This window comes from Antechinus flavipes, chromosome 2 (genome assembly GCF_016432865.1).
Source record: "Antechinus flavipes isolate AdamAnt ecotype Samford, QLD, Australia chromosome 2, AdamAnt_v2, whole genome shotgun sequence".
NCBI classification, from domain to species: Eukaryota; Metazoa; Chordata; class Mammalia; order Dasyuromorphia; family Dasyuridae; genus Antechinus; species Antechinus flavipes.
In genome coordinates, this window is record NC_067399.1 from 654809689 (window position 1) to 654831241 (window position 21553).

Sequence of the window (21553 nt, forward strand, 5' to 3'; positions counted from 1 at the left end):
GTTCATCACTTGGTGTCAGTTTGTGTGAATCTTTCAGTGCTTCCCCTGGGTCGCCATATTTATGGTTTTTTACTGCACGGTGCTGTTGTGTTTACGGCCCAGAGTTTTTCCCACCTCACCCCAGTGAGGAGTGAGCTTTGCCACCACAGAAGCTGCTCCCCAAATGCATGAGAACTTTCTTTTTATCAGTAACCCCCTTGGGGATTATGATTAGCAACAGAATCTTGAGGCATTTTTCCCTTTGGTATAATTCCAAATTGCTTTCCACAATGGTTGTACTGATTCAAGTTTCCATCAACAGTACATTAATGTCTTCCTAGATATTGTTGTTGTTGTTTTTTAAAGATTTTTATATAAAACTTTGAGTTCCAAACTCTATCACTCTCTCCCTCCCTTTACTCCCCCCCCGCCCCGAGAAAATAAGTAATCAGATATAGATTGTGCACCTTCAGTCATGTAAAATATTTCCATATTTCTCATTTTTCATAAGAAGACTTGAATAAAAGAGAAAGAATAAAGGAAGGAGGGAGGGGAAGGAAAAGAGGAAAGGAGGAAGAAAGGAAAGGAAAGAAAGGGGAAATAGCATGTTTCAGTCTATATTCAAACACTGTCAGTTCTTTTTCTGGAGGCCAATAGTATGCTTCGTCATGAGTCCTTTGGGATTGTCTTGGATCATTGTATTGCTGAGAAGAGCTAAGTCATTCACAGTTCTTTATTGAACAGCATTGCTGTTCTCCTGATTCTGTTCACTTCGCCTTGCATCGTTCTTGTCAGTCTTTCCATGTTTTCCTGAAATTGTCCTGATTGTCATTTCTTACAGCATAGTAATATTCTTTCACAGTCATGTCCCACAGCTTGTTTAGCCATTCCCTCAATACATGGGCATTTCCTCAATTTCCAGTTCTTCGCCACAAAAAGAGCTGCCATAAATATGTTTGTGCATGTGGGTCCTCTTCCCTTTTTAAAAATCTCTTTGAGACATAGACCCAGTAGTGACACTGCTGATCACAGGGTATGCACAGTTTAATAGCCCTTTGGGTATAGTTCCAAATTGCTCTCCCGAATGGTTGGATCAGCTCACAACTCCACCAACATTAGTGTCCCAGTTTTCCCACATCTTCTCCCTTTTTTGTCATATTAGCCACACTGATAGGTGTGAGATAGAACCTGCATTGTTTTAACGTACATTTCTCTAATCAGTAGTGATTCAGAACACTTTTTCACATGATTGTAGATAGCTTTGATTTCTTTGTCTGAAAATTGCCTTTTAACCATTTATCAGTTGGGGACCTCCCACAAATTTGGGGGGGTGACGTAATTGGGGTTAAGTGACTTGCCCAGGGTCGCACAGCCAGTAAGTGACGTGTCCGAGGCAGGATCTGAACTCGCTTCCCTGATTCCAGGGCCCGTGCTCTGTCAGACACTGGGCCATCATTGTTATGTCTGGAGTATGTAATGCTTCCTTTCCCCTTCATATACTTCTGGCCCTTAAAGAAAAAGGCCGTGTCTTTGACCCTGTTTGCTTGGCCGGTGCCAGGCTCAGCCCCTGCGGCTCCGGAGCTGCTGCTTGCTGAGAGCCAGCTTGGAAGGGGGGATCTTGGACCAGGGCCGGCCCATTGATGTGGCCCTGCTTCCTTCTTAAGGGGAGTCTAGGCCAGAGGGGAGCCCAGAGGGGCACGGGGTTTGCCTTGGTTTCAGCGCTTTCGGGAAACCAACAAGTATTAAGCACCTACTATATACCAGGTCCTGTGCTGAGGGCTGGGGATACCTCAAACCTCTTTCCACCTTTCATCTCCCGGGGTGGGGCCGGCACCCCCCACCTTGTCTGCCTGTGAGGACCCCGCTGGAGGCCACCCGGCCTGTCCTCCGCTCCTTCTCCACGGGACTTGGCTGACATTTATTTAATGAAGAAACATGTGTGTTAAGCTGGGCGTCTGGTTCTCCCCTGCACCCCCCGCCCCAGCGGGGGCTCTTAATTAGGATTACTGAGATAACGTTTGTCAGCCCCCCTGCCCTTCCTCAGTGAAAGGTGCCCTTAACCACATGAAGGCCTGCCCAGTTTCGAGGGGTTGGCCTGTGCCTGCTGCCTTTCCTTTTATAATAATTTTAATTACAAGGAGGATCATTCTTTGTGCTACTGGGGCCAGTCTCCAGGGAGTACGTAGTCCAGGGCAGGCGAAGGAAAAAAGTGAGGGGGCCGCCGGGGGCGCCATAGTGCTGAGAGCGCCCGACCTGAAATCTCAGATCCGGCCTCAGACACTTCCTCGCTGTGTGACCCTTTGCACATGGCGACCACTTCACTGTCTCTGCCAGGGGAACCCCAAATGGTGTCACAAAGAGTCGCACATGATTGGGCACCAACCACAGAATAGAGGGGAAAGGACTAGATTTAGTCAGAGGGTCTGAGTTTGATTTGGGTTTGCTAATGTGAGTTGTGGCAAGTCACTTAATTTCCTTTTTTGGTAGCATGAAGAGTTTGGAATATAGAATTCCTTAAGGGCCCTTCCACTGCTGACATTTTGTGTTCTCCAGTCCATTGATTGCACGTGCAGGTCAGCTCAAATACTTTGTGACCCACTTCCCCTCCTGATAGTGTTTCTAGATTCATTGCCATCACTATGGACTTCAGTCTGTCACTGGCCCCTTGAAATGGGGGGCTTAGAATTGAACTCAGTTTTCCAAATACAAAGTTCCATTTCCCCCCAGAACTTTTCTGACTCCCAAACTCCCTTCACAGCCATGATCCGTGTTCTTCATCTGGCCCTTGCCCTGTGCCTTAATTTCTTGCAACTGCAAAATAAGAGCTAGGCCATAGATATCCAAATGGTCATAGTCAGTCTCTTCTCAAAGACAGACCTATATAAATTTTTGTTTTTCATACTGGATTTAGAAGCAAGTTTGGATAATATAGAATTGGGATTACAAAATACGGTCACAGCAGATTGAGCAGCTGCTTAACATTGTTCTGCCTAAAAATAGCAAAGCTTTCCATGACTAGGACAAGGCAGCAATTTCTAGAGCCTCTTGTGGTGAGATTCTAGAATGGTTCTAGAATGTGGCAAGTTCTAGATTAGAAATTCTCAACCTTTTTGTGAGCTGGCTCCCTTTGGCAGTCTGGCAAAATCTGTGGACTCTTCTTAAGAATGACTTGTTACCTGTATTCATAATTGAAGGAAATGCTAAATTTCAGTTTAAAGATATATTTTTTTCTTGTCCAAGTTCACAGACCCCCTGCAATAGCCTCCTTGGAGATGTGTAGACCTTATGGTCAGAACTCCTGCTCTAGAAGCACGGCAGGAAAGGATAGGCCCAGAATCCTGTTTTCACAGTGGTGATCTCCCTGAGGGCAGGAACCATATCTCACGTACAGATATTAAAAACGTGTGTGTTTCTACATGGTTGTGTGTGCACATGCCCTGTATCTCTGCAGCCTCACTGGCTAGCAAAGACCTTGGTGTTCAGGTCAGGGAGACTCATCTTCCCGAGGGCAGATTCAGCCCCAGGTGCTTCCTAGCTGTGTGACTGTGGGCGAGTCAGTTTCCTCACCTGTAAAATGAGCCAGAGAAGGAAATGGCCAATCCCGTGGTGTTTCTGCCAGGTGGGATCATGATGGGTCAGACAGAACGAACAACAACAGGAAGGGAAGGAGGGAGGGAGCAAAGGAAGGAGAAAGGGAAGGAGGGAGAAAAGGAAGGAGGGAGGGAGAAAAGGAGGGAGAAAAGAAAAGAAGGAGGGAGGAAAGGAGGAATAAAGGGAAGGAGGGAGAAAGGGAAGGAGGGAGGGAGGAAAGGAGGGAGAAAAGAAAGGGAGAAAGGGAAGGAGGGAGGGAAGAAAGGAGGGAGAAAAGAAAGGGAGAAAGGGAAGGAGGGAGGGAGGAAAAAAGGGAGAAAAGAAAGGGAGAAAGGGAAGGAGGGAGGGAGGAAAGGAAGGAGAAAGAGAAGGAGGGAAAAAGGGTAGGAGGGAGGGAGGGAGAGAGGAAGAGAAGGAGAGCTTTCTGCTCTGTGCCAGGCAGTTGGCTAAGCATTTTGCCAATATGATCCCATTTGATCCTCATAGCAACTGGGAAATAGGTGCTATTATGATTTCCGTTTGTGGTTGAGGAAACTGAGGCAACTGAGGTGAATGAAGTTCCTTGACCAGGGTCAGTGCCCAAGGCCAGTTTAGGCCCCAGGTTTTGAAGGCTCGGGTCTGCAGTCTGGGCACTGCCCCCTGGGCTCGCCTCTTCACCCTGCTGCCCATGCGTGGATGACCCGGGGCCATGGGATGGGGGTTGTCTGGGGGCCTTCGTTCTGTCCTCTGCTCTCTGTGACTCTGCCTCCTCCCTTCTTCTTGATACAGACTTGGCCGAGTGTAAGCTTGTCTCCTTCCCCGTCGGCATCTACAAAGTGCTCCGGAATGTGGCCGAGCACATTCGCTTCATCGTCCTGGCCAACAACGAGCTCCAGGCCCTCACCGGCAAGTTCATGAGCACCTTCAGCCAACTCCAAGGTAGGTGCCCAGGCACTGAGGCCAGAAACGGGCATCCCGGCCTCCCTTCAGCTCTCTCCTCCTGGCTGGCAAGTCAGGAGCTCCGGTGTCCCAGGGCCAGGGCCCAGATCCTGCCTCCACTGCCTTCCACTCTGTGACCGGGTGTCCCTTTGGACAGTCACCCAATCAGCATTTTAAAAAATTTTATTTATTTTATTAAATATTTCTCAGTTACATGTTAAAAGTTTAACCAATATTTTAAAAATTTTGGGTTCCAAATCCTCTCTCCCTCCCACCCTCCCTGTTCCTTTAGAAGGCAAGTGGCTCGTCAGTCCTTGAACCTCAGTTTCCTGGGCTGTCCAGTGGGGGGTTTGCATTCTGTGGCCTGTGAGGTCCTTCTGACTCTGAAGCTCTGATCTTCTGATCGTGGTCTCCACAACAGGGCAGGGGCATGGGAGAGGAAGGTGCTCTGTAGCCCTCCTCGGCTTACAAAAGCGTCTCACCTCAGTCGGAGAAGTGGGTGCCGTGATTCTCCTCATTTTTGTGGGGAGCTTCCATAACTGGCCAGGGGCACCAGCAGCGGCTACACGTTGGCCCATCCTGGCTCCTCTCCCCTCTGATTGGCACTCCCTGGCTTTAGTGCCTTGCTGGAAACCTGCCATTGCTTCTGTGGGCCAGGCGGTGGGCTCCCTGGGGCAGCTGGGACCCTCAGAAGGACGTGTTCCATTTTCTAACTCTGTGTCCAACCAGGGGGCAGCCTGGAGGAGCCATCGGGGGCTCCTTCCTGCTTCGGAGCTGGCCGAGGCTCCTCCTTGGGGGTCCATTCAAGCTGGTTCTGTGGACCGCATCCCAAAGGGACCTTGGCCCTTGTAATGGTCCTGCCCTGGGCCCGAAGGCCCCCGGCACTGGGAGGCCCTGTTTTCTCTGCTTGAGGTCCCCGCTGCTCTGGGTGGGATTGGGGAGAATGTGGCTGTTGCCAGGGCTGGCCTCTGAGCGCAGGAGTGATGGGGGCCGGGGCTAAGCTGGCGACTCGGCTCCCAGAGCGCAGCCCCCGCCCTTGGCTCTCGATGGCAGCATTGCTGTGCTCCCCGGGGCTGTCTGTGCCCTGGGGGCGGGGGCAGTGGTTGTGTGGATCGAGAGCTGGTGGGCAGGCCCTTCGGGGCACCTGGTGGGGTTCGGTCCGAGATCATACAACAAAGAAATGTCTGGGGCAGACAGAGCCCGAGCCCTCCTTCTGGGCCCAGCTCTCCGTGCTCTCCTTCGATTCCGACTCACCTCCTGCATTCTCTGCCACGTCCCTAGCGCCGGGTGGGTGCTGAAACCGCAGGGGCAAGAGCCAAACGGCCGCTCCTCCAGGGGAGGTGGTGTGCACCAGGAAGGGACCACAGCTTACAGGGGAGAAAGCAGCAGGGGTCCGAGGGCCCGGAGGGCCCGAGGCCAGAGCTGGGCTCAGACGCTCCCAGCCAGGCGATCCCGAGCTGTTTGCCAGCATCTCCTGGGCAATGACACCCACTGCAGTGTCTGCCTAGAAAACCGCCTGGGACTGGCAAGACATGGCCGGGCCACCGAGAGTCAGATGCACACGACTCCAGAGACTGCGCTCATGGCCCCGCACCGGGCACAGCTCAGCTCCTCCCTCCCCCTCCCACCACAGCCCCTTTCACAGGTCAGGACACTGAGGCCGGGCCAGGGCCCACCCAGGACCTCGGCTCCAAATCTGGGGAAGGCCTGGGAGGAAGCCAAGGGTGACCCCGGGGAGGTCCGCCCTCTTCACAGGGACCCTCGTGCTCGCCTCATGTTCCCCCCATGCTCGCCTCATGTTCCCCTCATGCTCGCCTGGTGCCTGAAACGCCGTAATTATAGCTTCATTCTTTGGGCTTAAGACTGCTCTCTTTTTAAATGGCTGTGGCCCGGAGAGAGGCGCATCCAGCCTCCCTCGCTTAGCGCTGGTGAATTTATCAGATTCTTTCCCCAGAGACCGCGTGTATAGTAGGAGGGAAAGTCCCGAGAGACTGAGCCCTGCTGGGTCCCGGGGAGCCGGGGGCTCGGTGGTCCTGGGGAGGCTGTTTGGGTCAGACTCTGTTCCCTGGAGTCTGCCAGGGCGTTTAAAGCTCTCCGTGTTAGGGAGCCTGGGCGGGATCCCGGGGGTATAGGGGGGACCGGGAGCTGAACGGAGCAGCCCAGAGCTCTGGGCCCCGAGTGCAAAGCGAACCCCAGACACTTACAGTAGCCTGTGCAGTGGGGCTGGCCTAGCAATGGGAGAATCACAGGGACTGCTCCGCCTTGTCGGCAGTCTGATCCCTTTGGGGATTTCAGCCTCTCCCCTCCTCCCCCCAGTAGTTCCCCATCATTCACTTTTTGACTCCTCCTTTCAGCGTCATTTCCCTGGGGACCAGACCTCAGAGTCCCAGCCTTCTCCTCAGCAGTGCGTGGGACACCAGTCTCAGTCTCTACCCTAGGTGACCTTTGGGGGGACAGAAGGGCCGGTGCTGGCGGCTTCCCTCGGACTCGAGAGGGGAGCCGCCCCCTCCCTCCCCCCGCCCCCCACACCCTAGCCCAGCTCCCTCCCTCCCTCAGTTCTTTAGCCGAGTTCTGTCCCAACGGAAAGCACTGCTTCTGTCCCAGCCAGAACAAGCATCTGCCTTTTGGTTCTCCAAGGTGCTCGGAGGGGAAAAGGCAGAGCGAGTCCTGGATGTCTCGGGCGGTCCTGCTGCTTCAGCGTCGGGACTCTGGGGAGGGGGACGCTGACTGTATTCAGGGATGGGGGCTTTCTGCTGTTAGTGCGTCAGGGCTGGGGGACTTCTGCCGGGACATCCAGAGGCCGTGAGGTGACTGCGCTTCCTGTTTTGGCCCCTCCGCGAGCACTCTGGAGTCAGAGTCCGATGATGCTGGTTTAAATGCTCTGTGACCTCTCCTCTCAAGGGAGGGGGCTCTACCGGGGACCTTTACGTCCTCCTCCAGTCTATGTCTCCTTCGCTGTACCTTCCTCCAGCTCACGTCTCTCACCACGGGTGTTCCTGGAGGCTCCGTCCGAGGTCTCTGCTCCCTCTGTGCTCTCACTTGGCGGCTCGGTTATCAGCTAACCTAGAAAGCAGAGTACGTTTGCCTGTGGACGCCCATCAGTGGGAGAATGGCTGAGGAAGTTGTGGTATATGGAGGTTATGGAATATTATTGTTCTGTAAGAAACAACCAGCGGGAGGATTTCAGAGAGGCCTGGAGAGACTGACAGGAACTGATGCTGAGGGAAAGGAGCAGGACCAGGAGATCATTACACACGGCAACAGCAAGATTGGGTGACGTGGCTCTTCTCCACAGTGAGACAATTCAGGCCCATTCCAATGGACTTGGGGTGGAGAGAGGACTGCGGGGCCTGAACAACTCAGTATTTTCCCCTTTTGGCTGTTGTTTGCTTTTTCCCCCCTCGTTTTTTTTCTTTTTGATCTGATTTTTCTTGTGTAGCATGATAATTGTGGAAATGTTTAGTAGAATTGCCCATGTTTAACCTATATTGGCTTACTTGCTATCTAGCTAAAATATAACCCTAAAATATATGACTCCTGACTCTAACCCTAAATCTACTCCAGACTAACCTTATCCTGACCCAAGCTGTTTTGTAGCTTCTTATTTTCAAACAATATGTATAGATAGTTTTAAAATATTCACCTTTGCAAAACTTTATGTTCCAAATTTTTTTCTCCTCCCTTTGCCCCACCCCCTCCCTTAGATAGCAGGTAATCCAATATATCTTAAAATCTGTACAGTTCTTCTATGTATATTTCCACATTTATCATGGTGCACAAGAAAAAACAGATCAGAAAGGAAAAAAAGTGACAAAGAAAACAAAAGCAAGCAAACAACAGCAAAAAAGGTAAAAATACTATGTTCCAAATTGTTCTTCAGACTGCTTGGATCATTTCACAACTCCATCAATAATGCATTAGTGTCCCAATTTTCCCATATCCCTTCCAACATTCGTCATTATCTTTTCCTGTTATTTTAGCCAGTCTGAGAGATGTGTAGTGGAATTTCAGTGTTGTCTTAATTTGCATTTCTTTGATCAATCGTGATTTAGAGCAATAAAAAGCTATTATTAAAAATTTTTAAATAAATGATAGGAAAAACAAAGCGTAAAAAAAGAATTTAAATTAAAAAAAGGAAAAATAAATTTGCCATAAAAGTCTTTACACCATGCTTGGCATAAAGAAGCAGGAAAATGTACGAACCAGGACTCATAAGAATAGCATTCCAACTGCAACTCTTGTTTGCTTTCCTGAGCTTGTAGGTTCACAGTTCAGTTGCCTTCCCCTTCAGACTCAGATTCTTCTGCATTCTTGAGCCACTCAACAGCTTTTTTTCATTTGCTCAAGAAAGACACTTTTCCCCTTTGTAACATAGTGCATCTTACATCATTTCAAAATGGACTCTTCACTCATGACTTCAGCTTTATTTAAAAAAAAAAAAGCACCACCATTTTCTGGAAGGCTTTCACAAAGTAATTGTCATAACAGTATTCCTGAATCCTCAATAACAGTCAGCTCAGACTGACCTTGAGTAGCAAAGGCAGCCGGTAGAGCTTATGTTGCTTCCAGTGCTTGACGTCTTGCTTTGTGACCAGCATCTTCTTTTTGTTCTATTCCATAGTGCTCATTACGTTTGACCAGACTATGTTTATAACAATCTACTCTGTTTTTCCTCATCTCCTCCTTGACATGCAAAATGATATCTTTAAGTGCATTCGTGTGACATTCGTTCTTGAAGTTCTTTCTGTAGCTCTTTATGAGCTCTTTGCTGTTTCTAAACATATTCAGAAACTTCTTTTAGATCTGCTTTGGTAAAACATTTTGTGAGAAGATCAGCACTTTGTTAGCAGGAAAAAATTCCATCAGTCTTTTGTCCATGCTGACTTTTTGAAGACTGGAAGCTACTGTACTGATCTCTTTTTCATTTAACCATGATTTAAACAGCTTTATAATAAAGGCTGCTAAAACATCTTCTTTAATCAAATTCTCATTTAAAAGTCTGTTAAGAATGGATATACTGTGGGCCACTTTTGGGTCTGTATCCCAAGGAAATCATGAAAGAGGGAAAAGGACCCACATGTGCAAAAATGTTTGTAGCAGCTCTTTGTGGATTGGCAGAGAATTGGAAAATGAGTGGATGCCCATCAATTGGGGAATCACTGAACAAGCTGTGGTATATGAAGATAATGGAATATTATTATTTTATAAAAAATGATGAGCAACCAATGATCTTGTGATGAAGAGAGCCATCTACATCAGAGAGAGGATTGTGAGAACTGAGTGTGGATCACACACAGTATTTTCACTCTTTTTGTTGTGGTTTGCTTGCATTTTTGTTTTTTTTCTAATTTTTCCCTTTTTGATCGGATTTTTCTTGTGCAGCATGATATATGTGGAAAATGTATGCATATATTGGATTTAACATATATTTTAACATGTTTAACATACATTGGATTACTTGCTATAGAGGGGGGAGTAGGAGAAAGGAGGGGAAAATTTGGAACACACGGTTTTGCAAGGGTCAGTGTTGAAAATTTATCCATGCATATGTTTTGAAAATAAAAAGGTTTAGTAAAAAAAATTATAAACAAGCTGATTTTAGAAAGACCTGGAAAGATTTACATGAATTGATGCTGAACAAAATGAGCAGAACCAGAAGTACATTGTACACAATAATAGTAAGAATGTGTGATGATCAACTGTGATGGGCCTGCCGCCCCTGAACATTCTCCATGAGGTGGGTCCCCACAAGAGCTGGCCTTCCCTTCAGAAAAGGCTTCCTTGCTTTCTTTTTGGTTTTGCCCTGCAGAGGTAGGATGGCTGGCTCCCGCTTCTGGCGAGTCACAACTTGTTGACCAAACTGGACGAGGTAAGAGGGGGGTCCATCTCATTGCCGGTGTTGGGTAGTCGGTTCTTCTGTGGCCATCAGCGATGTCTCGAGGGTCTCGCTCCTGTCGGGATGTCGAGTCTTGCTGACCCAGATTTCAGCTCTGCTTATTTTGGGCAGCACGTGAGCCAGGGTTCCTCGCTGGGAAGCCTCCACATGCGGTCCCAGTGACCTTTCCCAATGCCCTTCTGTTTTCCAGTCTGATCTCCCCAGCTCTTCCTCCTCGTGCTGTCCTCTGAGATTGCGTCTGATTGATCCTGTGGGTGGTTCTTGTTATTCACATGCCAACTCCCCATTAAATTGTACCCTCAGAGCTTGACCTGGTGCCTTCCCTAGAAACCCTTAAGAAAAACTCCCTATGGGTGGTCTCGCGTCTCTCCTTGCTGCCCAGTTCCTTCAGCCCCTTGTTGCCCCCCGTGTCCTTCTAAGTCATAGGCTCCTAGTTAGAGCTGGGGGAAGCCTTCTGGTCCAGCTTCCTCATTTGAGATGCAAAGACTGAGGCCTCCAGAAGGGCTGAAGGAACCCCAGGTCCCACAAGAAGGGACAAAAGCAGGTTTTAAACTCAAATGCGCTGGTTATTTATCACATAAAATCATGAGGATCAAATGTGATTGTATGGAAAGCCCTGCACTTCCCACTTTAGAGCTCCTATTTCCTTCTCTAATCCCAGCCTCCTGTCTCAGCAAGAATAGAATTCCTTCTCAGGCCCCAAGGAATCTTCACTGGGCCATAAAGTGAGAGGAATAGCTCTGAAGTCATCTTTATGCCTTTCCTCTAAAGGCTTCTTTTTTTTTATGAACAAGCACTTTTCTTTTTTTTTTTTTTTTTTTTTTTTTTTTTGTTGTTGTTGTTATAGCTTTTTATTTACAAGTTATATGCATGGGTAATTTTTCAGCATTGACTCTTGCAAAACCTTCTGTTCTAACTTTTCCCCTCCTTTCCTCCACTCCCTCCCCTAGATGGCAAGTAGTCCCATACATGTTAAATATGTTGAAGTATATGTTAAATACAATATATGTATACATATCCATACAGTTATTTTGCTGCACAAGAAAAATCGGACTTAGAAATGAGGTAAAAATAACCTGAGAAGGAAAACAAAAATACAAGCGGACAAAAACAGAAGGAGTGGAAATGCTATATTGTGATGCACACTCATTTCCCATAGTTCTTTCGCTGGGAAGCACTTATTTTTCTCTCCCATCCATCCCTTCTTTATTTTCCTTCCATCAATCAGTATTGAGTACCTACTGGGTACCAAGATAGGATGCTAGGATGTAGAGACAGAAATACAAAGAAGGAAACAACTCTTGCTCCGAAAGAACTTACCTTCTGCTGGGGAGGGACCATGGGGAAGTCTGTATGGCAAAAAATTAATAAATGGCAGCATCATCTTGTGTCTGAGTGAAGGAGGCAGCTCAGATTTTACAGTGGTGGAAGACAAAGTGGAGCTGTTGCAAGAAAAATCTTTGTTAGGGCTTCCCCCTAATCAGAATAAGGGGGCAAAAAGGAGCTTCATGGGCCAAGTCCCCAAGTTCAGGCTGCTAAAGACAGATTTCTGAAAGTAGAGAAGGCCCCTCTGCCAAGTTGGGAACCACAAGGGGCTGGGCTTACTCTCTGGCTGGGTGGCTTTCAGTGTAGCTAGAGTTGATACTGGGAAGGGACCTCAAAAGGTTTGGGGTCACAGACCAGTGTTGGGAGGTGTCGCAAAAGAATTTGCAGGCTTGAACCCATATCCAAGTTAAGGGGCAAAGTTTATTGGGATTGTAACGTTAATTGAAGCAGGCTAAGTTCCAAAAGAATTTAGCAAAGGACCCAAGAGAAAAGAGACAGATTTTTAGGACAAAGTTGATCAAAGCTTCATGTAACTTATTTGCTAACTCTATGGCTGATGGGCAGGTTTGAGGGGTGGTCTATTCAGTATTGTCTCAGGAACTTGGTTATCTCTGAACAATGGTCAGCAGTGTTTGCAGTGGTTCTCCTAAGGCCAGAAGCCTGAAATCATTGACAGACCGATTGTTAGAACAATAGCATTCTTAGGTCAGAGAACTCAGAATCACTGATGTATCTACCCTAAAATCTAAGGGAAACAATACATTTCTAGGCCAGGGGACTTTTATGATCATTAACAGACAGATTGCCAGAAAAATAGCACTCCAAGGGTGGGTGGGTGGGGTCGAGATTACAGATTCCAAAGCCGGATTAGAAGCACCCCAAGGTCAGGGGGACCTCCCTAGTGCTGTCTCTCCTCCTGCACTGGAGCCAGTTTCTGGCGGGGATCTCCGGTGAGAGGGGTCCCTGGGCAGCCCCTCGCCTTACAGAGGCCCGTCCCGTATCCTTGGCAGAAACGGGGTGGGGTCAGGCAGGTCACGGAGTTCCCCCCAACAGTTCAGCGCTGGTTGTTTCAGTCGTGTTGACTCTTGGTAACCCCTGTGGGGTTTTCCTGGCAAAGACCCCGGAGGGTTGCCCGTTTCCTTCTCCAGCTCATTTTTCACATGAGCAGACAGGCAAAGAGGATGACACACGGAGTCAGAGCTAGTCTGCGCCTCGGGGAGATGAGGCTTCCTGACTCCAGGCCTGGCACCCTGGGCACCCTGGTACCCCCGGCTGCCCTGATCAGTGGCGTGAGGAGGGTCACTCAGCGAGTGCCAGGGCTCTGGCCGCCGTCCGTCATTGTGCGGCAACAGAGTCTGTCTGTCTCCTTCTGGCCTGCAGGTGGCAATAGAGCTCACTGAAAATGCCAGCCTTCCTTCTGTGGGTGCGTGTGACCACATGCCAATCAGCCCCACCGGGACTGGCGGCAGAATAGGCAGTTCACCGCCGGGGCACACAGAACGCTGAGCGGTCACTAGCATAAGGCTGGGAATCAGTCTTTGGAAACCTTGCAGAGCTGCCGGAGGGATTGTCCGGTGTCTGACCTTCTGTGCCATGCTGTACACAGTCACCACTCCCCTGCTCAGAAAACTCAGCTGCATCCCCAGGGCCGGAGGGAGAACAGGGGACTGCAGGGCTTGGCTCTGGGCGACTGGACACTCCTGCAGGGCAGGGACGGCCTTCTGCCTTTGTATCCACAACACTCGGTGATTCCGAGCATCTTTTCCTATGACTATAAATGGCTTTCTTTGATTTCTTCATCTGAAAATTGTGTGTTCATATCCTTTGACCATTTATCAGTTGGGGAATGGCTTATATTATAAATCTGTCAGTTCTTTATATAGTTTAGAAGTGAGGCTTTTATCAGAAATACTGGGTGTAAATTTTCCCCCTAGCTTTCTGCTTCCCTTCTAATCTGGGCTGCATTGGTTTTATTTGTACACAACCTTTTAAATTTAATATAATCAGAATTATCCATTTTGAATTTCTCTGGTTTTTCCTTTGACTAAAATTTCTCCCTTCTCCACAGATCTGAAAGCTCGATGATATGCCTTTACTTATAGTATCACCCTTTATGTCTAAATCATGAACCCGTTTCAACTTTATCTTGGTACAGGGTGTTAGCTGTTGGTCAGTACCTAGTTCCCACCATATTCTTTTTCAGTTTTCCCAGCAATAATTGTCAAATAGTGAGTTCTTATCCCAGAAGCTAGAGTCTTTGGATTTATTAAACACTAATTGACTGTAGTCATCGACTATTGTGTCTTGTGAACTTGCTTTATTTCACTGATCCCTTTAGCCTCTTCATCCCCAGCATTTAGCACAGTTCTTGCATGAAGAAACTTAATAAATGTTGATTGATTGAATGTCCTTTCAAGTACCTGAGCTAGGGACATCATGCTGTGGTCTGATCCCTCCCCTGTCCCAGCTGAAATCTGCCTAAAAAGGTCGTCTGCCTTGATCAACAAGCTTTAAATAGAGACAGCAGAAAGTGCACGAGCCCCTCTGTTTTATGAGATGATGAGGAAAGCAACCCAGACAAGGGCAGGGGAGGGGGAGTGGAGAGGAATCCTTGCCAGGCAACCTGTGAGCTAGTGCTGGGGATGGCTGTCTCATGGAACCCTGGAGCAGGGAGGAGGCTGGCAGAGCTGGGGGGCTTCAGATGTCAGAGTTAGAAAGGAAGCTAGAACATAGATTGTTGGATACTAAAGCTGGGAGAGACCTTAGAGGCTAAAAAGTGTCAGGCTTTGAAGGGGCCTTTAGGCTCAGATCCCACCCCACTTAATCACTCTTGCAGCCTCTGTTTCTTCATCTGTAAAATGGAGGACCCCATAAGGCTATTTGGAGGACTGATGCGCTGGTCTGTATGAAGTGCTTTGTATCTTTAAGGCCCTGTGTAAGCATCAGCTCCTGCTGTTATTATCCAAAGATCATTCAGTATAGAACTGTGGGCATACACTGACTAATCCCTGGACTAGTCCTGGCTGGGCCCCAAAGGAGAAAGATGATAAGAATAATCATTCACCAATCACACGTGAATTTGATTGTTCTTCAGTCATTACCATTGTTACTGTTAATCACTTCCGATCTGAAGGGCCTCTTAGAGCAGGTGGCCTGGGGCTCGTGGGGCAAGGAACCCCCTGGAGTCCTGGAGCCCTTGGGCAAGGCCTGCAGCCTTTCTGTGCTTCCAGTTCCTCCTCGAGAAGTAAGGGGTCGTGCTGCGGGTAAAGGTTTTTCCATTTCCCAAACTATGATTCCATCACAGAGAGCAGAGGATGCCAGAGCTCGGAGCCTTAGGAAGAGAAGGTCAGACTTGGAAAGGTCCCAGCAACATAAGATGCCCAACCTGGAGAGCGTCTTAGAAATCACTCCCCAAACGTCCTCTGTGCAGACTCGGACACCGAGAACCCGGGACAGTTACCGGCCTGCCGTGGCTGGGCCAGGGCTGGAGGCAGGCCCCGACTTCCAGGCCCAGCTTGGAGGAGGATCATAATGGCGTGACTCCATCAGCTCTGGTGGCTGTAAGGGAAGACATTAGATGGCCCAATTTCAGGATAATTGCCCTTTTGCAGATCTTACCTGGTAGCGACCTTTGTCAAGGTAACCAATAAACATTTATTAAACACCTGCTGTGTGCCAGGGACTGTGCTAGGTACTAAGATTATCAAAGAAAGACAGGGCCTGTTCTTGAGATCCCAGTCTAATTTATTCTGTGCATTCTATTTCTAGTTAGGTTCCACTGTCCCCAGGCTTTGACTTTGCCTGATCTGTGAAGCTTCCCTCGCTTTGTCTTCCCCCATAGGTTAGTTAGTTGACAAGTCCCATTCGTTCTCTCCCAGCAGTCTCCCCCACATCTGGCTTCTCTTCCCTCACTCTTGTCTGCGCCTGATTTCTTTCGGCTTAGACTAATGGCCCAGACCCCCAGGTCGTTCTGCCTCCTGCCTGTCTACTTTTCAGTCTGTCATCTGTGTGACAGCTGGAAAAGTGGAGACTTCTGCCTTCAAAATTGACTTAAAATGCAAATACAAGATGGGGAGATGGATCTTAGCAGAGACATCTCTGAAAAAGGCTTAAGGATTTGGGTAGAGAGGAGTCTCAATATAAGTCAAAAGTTACAAAACAACAGACAAAATAATCCAGTTCTGTTAGACTACACTTGGGCTTCTTAGCTTCCAGATATAAGGAGTGAGAGGAGGGGAAGTAGAAGCAACATGTATAGACAGTTTTTAAGGCATTTGGCTCAGGGAGGAGACAGGATAATAGCTTAAGGGGATGGTAGGAGGCAGTGAAGGCTTTTTAAAGATGGAACCTGGGCTTGTCTCAAGGAGAGAAGGAAACAATTAATAAAGAGAAGGTGAAGATGGGAGGGGTAGGATGATTAAGGATATAATCTGCTGGAGAAAGAAGAGGGGAGGGCATCAAGGTACATGTGGAGAGACTTTGGTGAGAAGGGCCGCCTCCTTGTCAGAGACTGGGCCAAAGGAGGAGAGGCTGGAAGATGGCGAGGGGTCTTGAGATGAAGAAAATGGGAGAAAAGGAGGGGTCCCATTTTTTTTTCAATGAAGTGTGAGGTGATTAAAGTGCTTCCTTCTTCTGGGAAGGGCCAGATGAGGTCTGAGATAACACGAATGTGTAATGGGTCTTTAGCGCGCAGGGGCTTTGCTCAGCCTCTCTTTGGCCATCTCGGAATGGGTGTGGAGGAGACAGGGTCAGAGAAATTGGGCATTTAGACCCCAACCCTAAATACTCACGCTGAGGTTTGGCACGAGAAGGGCATGGCCAAGATCTGAGAGGACAGGGCAGAGTGGTCACCTGCTGGGCAAGGTTAGGGGGTGAGGAGATTGAAGGTGGAGCAGGAGCCTGAGGAAGAGTGGTGGGATGGAGGGAACGAGGGAAACGGCTGCAAGAGCGAGGCCGAGGATCGGGCAGAGGAGATGCTTGTTCGGTGCCGTTAGCTCCATGGCCGGCCCCGCCAGTGCCAGGCTCTGTGATTCCATGTCATTTCAGGGGCTCCCAAAGAAGCCCAGGCCCTGCTTTCTCGCCCTGCCTTGGGAGCTGGGGAGGTTACTTTCCAGGATCCCAGTTTCCTATTCTGTAGAATGATGGTCGTGACAAGGTGGCTCAGAAGCCCTTTCCAAGACTAGGCTCCCCCCACCCGTGGCACGCACGATACAGGTGGAAATGCAGGCGCTCCGGGCCCTCACCAGTCGGGCTTATTTGACATGATTAGTCAGAAATGGACTTGGGTACTGAGTCTTTGTGAGTGGGCCTGAGCTGCCTGGGAGGGGGGTGGGGGAGGGAGGCCCCTGGCCGGGAAGGGGAACAGGACTGAGGAGCAAGATGTGCCTCCGCTCTTAGGGGACTTTTTCTCTGAGCAGGACATGTTGCCCGGTGGGCCCGGGAGCAGCTTCGTCGATATTCAGGAGAAGCAAATCCCAGGTCCTGCTGTGGTCAGTGTCAGCTCTTCGTTGGGAACAGGCAGTAATTTTGCAGCCTGGGGTGTGCTCAGGGACTGGCCCATGTCCTTTGATGCTAGAAATGGATGGGAGAGGGAAGGATGCCCAAGGCCCATTGTTCTCCCCTTGGAGCCTCTGGGACTCAGTCTTAAATGCTTATTTCAACTTACTCACTTAGGCTTTGGAGAAAAACCCCAACACTACAACTATAAAAAGCTTCACAAACCCTAAAGAAGAAACTATAAAGACTATCAGGGAGAGAGGCTTGTTTTGTCATGCAAAAGCAGCTTCTCTGACCCACTCGCCTTGCCTTTATCATCCCTGGAACGGGCCTAGAAGATGCTTCAGGCTGGGATGGGGGCCTGCACCCTCCCCTGGACCCCCCCCCCCCCCCCCCTTTCAGCTCACTTTTCTTCTCTGCTTCCAAATGTGGCTGGAAGGTAACTTTTTGTGCTTTGGATTTAGGAGGCCTGGGCTGAAGGGCTGGACCGGGCACTTAGCACCTCAGAGACTTGAACACCTTGGATTCAGGGCTGGAACAGACCTCTGAGCTCATCTTCTATTTGGCCTTCAGAACCCTTCACCACCTGCTCCCACCTTCTCCCACATGGTTCCCCTTTAAGAACTCTTCGGTCTTGCCTAATCAGCCTTCTGCCCTGTTATTTACCTCTGAATAGCTATAGATATGTCTCTCTAGAGATAGAAATGCATACACATGTGTATATATTTATATACATATATGGGGAGAGAGATGGAGATTGCTTGTGTGTACACACGTGCATAATATCTTTATTTGTAGATATATGTGTATGCATGTTTGTGTTCTCCTGGTCTAAGGTAAGCTCTGCGAGACGAGGGACTGTTTCACCTTTGCCTTTGTACCCCCAGTACCCAACAAAGTCCTTGACACATAATAGGCACTTAATAACTGGTGAATTATTGATTGAGACTTAGAGACCCACTAGGCTGCCTCCCTAAAACATGCATGCTTCCTACCACATCTCCTAAGTAGTCATCCAGTCCTTGCTTCAAGATTTCTAGAGACAGGCAGCTCACTACCTCATAAGGAAGCCTATTCCTTTTTGGGACTATTCTAATTGTTTAAAAAAAAAAATCTTCCTTATACTGACCTGCAAAAAAAAAGGAATAATTTTTGCTCTTGAATCCCTATGATACTAGGCATCCAATAAATTTTAGATAAAGAATCTCTCCAACAACAAGCTCTCCTCCCAAGAAATCCCAGACTAGAAATTCCCCACAATGCAAAATGTGGAGAAAAAAATCACAGAGGATGAATCTCCATATAGTCAGTGGTTATAAAAAAAAATCCTCAATAAACCCCAGTGTAACAGTTACATGGAGTGGCTGCTTCCACTGATAGTGCCTCCCACCTCTCACCTGGGCTTTGAGACAGACAGCTTCTCACTTGCTGGGCTGGTTTGGTTGCTCTAATTTCCTCTCACACTAGTAGGACTAGATTTCCCCATCACAATGCAGTTACTGTCAATTCTCTCAATTGCCAAGTTCTCTATTGAGGAGAAATAACACTCCTCTATTCACCACTTTAATTCTTGAGCTCCCACCAATATATTTCTGTGTATACAAATAGATACTGTAAATAATAATACTTTTAGATCTTAAACATAACTCTTTACTTAATATGGCCAAAGAAATAATATATTTTGATATATTTTAAAATGCATAAATAATTAATATGTCACAATTCACATGTAAATCTAGATCCCACTCCTCTACATTCGTTACCTGTAGGGAAAAGCTTACAAGTCTCCTGTCCTTCCTGCCCACCCTAATGCAACACAGGTATCGTTCAAATGTTCCTTTAGAGAGGTGGCAGGGAGAGCGAGATGCTCAAACTAATTCATGCTCTTACTAAGTAAGAGCAGTGCCTCTCTTAGTCCTGTCAAGTACTTTTCCATGATAAAGAAGATGCTTCTTGACCTAGGTGAATCTCGGTTGATGACCTCTTTGGGAGGAAGGAAGGAAGCCTTCCTTACCGCTGTTAATCATACCGGTCCTCATTCTAGATTGGCCAAGGGATCCTCACAGCTCACAAAGAAGTCCTCCAGTCCTTTGGAGGCTTGAGTAAGAAATCCGTTACATACCAGACTGGGGAGGCCATGCTTTATTCCAAGGCACTCTCTGAGGGCAAGCAGTGAAGCTTCTTAAATAGGACAACAGTGTGGTCAGACCTGGTCTAATAATACCGGCTGGGTGATTGTATGTGGTGCCTTCTGGTATTTCTTCTTCTGCAGGCTCCAAGCCCTGAGTCAGGGGCTGGGGGCAGGGTGAACAGCCATTCCTCGGGATTTCTAACAGAAACCATCAACAGAAATTATCTTTCACCTCAAAGGGACGCCTGCTCCCTGGATGTAAGATGTTGATGGAAACAGTGAGGGGAAGAGCCTTGAAGACCCAGAGGCTCCCTGTGGCAGAGCCTGAAGGAAGAAGGCCTAACCTGCTCTCCAGCTAATCAGACTTCTAGATCTTGTCTTCTGGGGGAGGGAGGAGAGGTTGGGAGGCTCTCAAACGGCTCATCTGTGGTGTGTAAGGAAATGTTGTAGCCAGAACAGTTGGGACTGGCGTGAGTCACCTCATTGTGGAAAAGAGCCATGTCCGTTCTGTCAATAAAAAGTTAAAAAAAAAAAAAAGAGCCACATCCGTCAGAATTGATCATCGTATAGTCTTGTTGCTGTGTACAATGATCTCGTGGTTCTGCTCACTTCCCTCAGCATCAGTTCCTTTAAGTCTCTCCAGGCCTCTATAAATCCTCCTGCTGTTGTTTCGTACAGAACAATAATATTCCATGACCTTCCTATCCCATAACTTATTCAGCCATTCTCCAGTTGATGAGCAGCCACTTGTTTCCAATTTTTTGCTACCACAAAAAGAGCTACTACAAATGTTTTCCCACATTTGGTCTTTTTCCCTTTTTTATGATTTCTGGAATGCAGGCCCAGTAGAAGCACTGTTGGAACCTCAGTTTCTTCATCTGTAAAAATGAGAATAATGATAACTCCCATTTATAAAGTCCTTTAAGGTTTGAAAATGTCTTTAGGCCATAAGAACCCTGTGAGGTGGGCGCTATTAATACTCTTGATTCAGTGACCTGTCCAAGATCACACAGCTCATAAAAATCTGAAATGTGACTAAATCCCAAGTCTCCCCAACTCCAACTCCATTCATGAAATGTTGATGATATCTTTACTGAGAAAGGCATTGTGCTATGGTACCTTAAAATCTGGAGGTCAATATTCAAATCCTCCACATGCAGCTTTTAGCTTTGGGATCCCTAGTAAGTACCTAACCTGAGACTCATTTTCTTCATCTGTAAAATGGGGATCATTTTGGTCTCACTACTGACTTTATGTGCTCTTTTGGGGAACTTGTTATAAGAAGTAGGTCTCAGGACAGTCTTTCTCTCTAGTTGCACTCTAACCTTGTTAGGTTAGGGGAGGGAACAGACGCTAACGTTTTTAAGATCAGGGACCAGGTCACATAGATGTCTTTCATATTCTTAGATGGAGCTTAGCACAAAACTGAGCATGGAACAGGTACCCAGCAAGGGCTCATTTATTGGCTGCCATTGGCCTTCCTGGTGTAGGGAGCTGAAATGCTGTAGATCCCTAGTCACCCAGCCTCCAAACATGTCTTCCACATCTACACAACCTAATCAAGGCACTTAAAAACACTTCCGAATGTATGGGTTTCTCTTCTAGGACTTGGGAATAGAACCATAGAACTTTTGTTTGAGCAGTAAAAAGCAAAAGCTAGAAATAAGCTTTAGAGCTCTTCTGAGTTTAGCTCCTTCATTTCACAGATGAGGAAACAGACCCAGAGTCATATAGCAGGTAAATGTTGTCTTCATAAATCCTTAACATAGTAAGTTTCTCAAGAGTGCCCATGTTCTCTGATCAAATAATACTTTGGTAAATCCCACTTACAGAGAGGGGCTAGTTCATTTTACAGATGTTTTCATTAGAAACAATTTCATTAATTCCTTGGGATGACAACATATAAAGGACTGCTTGCCATCTAGGGGAGGGGGTGGAGGGAGGGAGGGGAAAAAAAATCGGAACAGAAACGAGTGCAAGGGATAATGTTGTCAATATAAAGTAATCATTAAATAAAAATTAAAAAAAAATTCCTTGGGATGAGAAAGAATGGTTGAATTTTAACCATCCCTGTGGGAAGGAGTGTTCACCTTGCTGATACATTGATATTTCAAAGCAAAAATCCAATAAAAGAATAATGGTTTATGTTCAGCCTTCATTTGTAAGGTCCTTTGGAAGCTTCTTTAGGGTAGGGACTATTTTCTTGTCTCTTTTTT

The 21553-nt window shown here is 47.6% G+C and overlaps 1 protein-coding gene and 1 pseudogene across 4 annotated transcripts in view; one reads left to right on the plus strand and one right to left on the minus strand.

Moving 5' to 3' along the window:
• The window catches only part of LRRC20 (leucine rich repeat containing 20), a 40187-nt gene that overhangs the window by 12818 nt on the left and 5816 nt on the right, over positions 1-21553 (plus strand). For all 4 annotated transcript variants that reach the window (XM_051982532.1, XM_051982535.1, XM_051982531.1 and 1 more), the window contains one exon: positions 4339-4488. In XM_051982532.1, the coding sequence (XP_051838492.1) occupies positions 4339-4488 (150 nt within the window). The remainder of the gene's footprint in view (positions 1-4338; positions 4489-21553) is intronic.
• LOC127552304 (eIF5-mimic protein 2-like) lies at positions 7377-14989 on the minus strand (annotated as a pseudogene).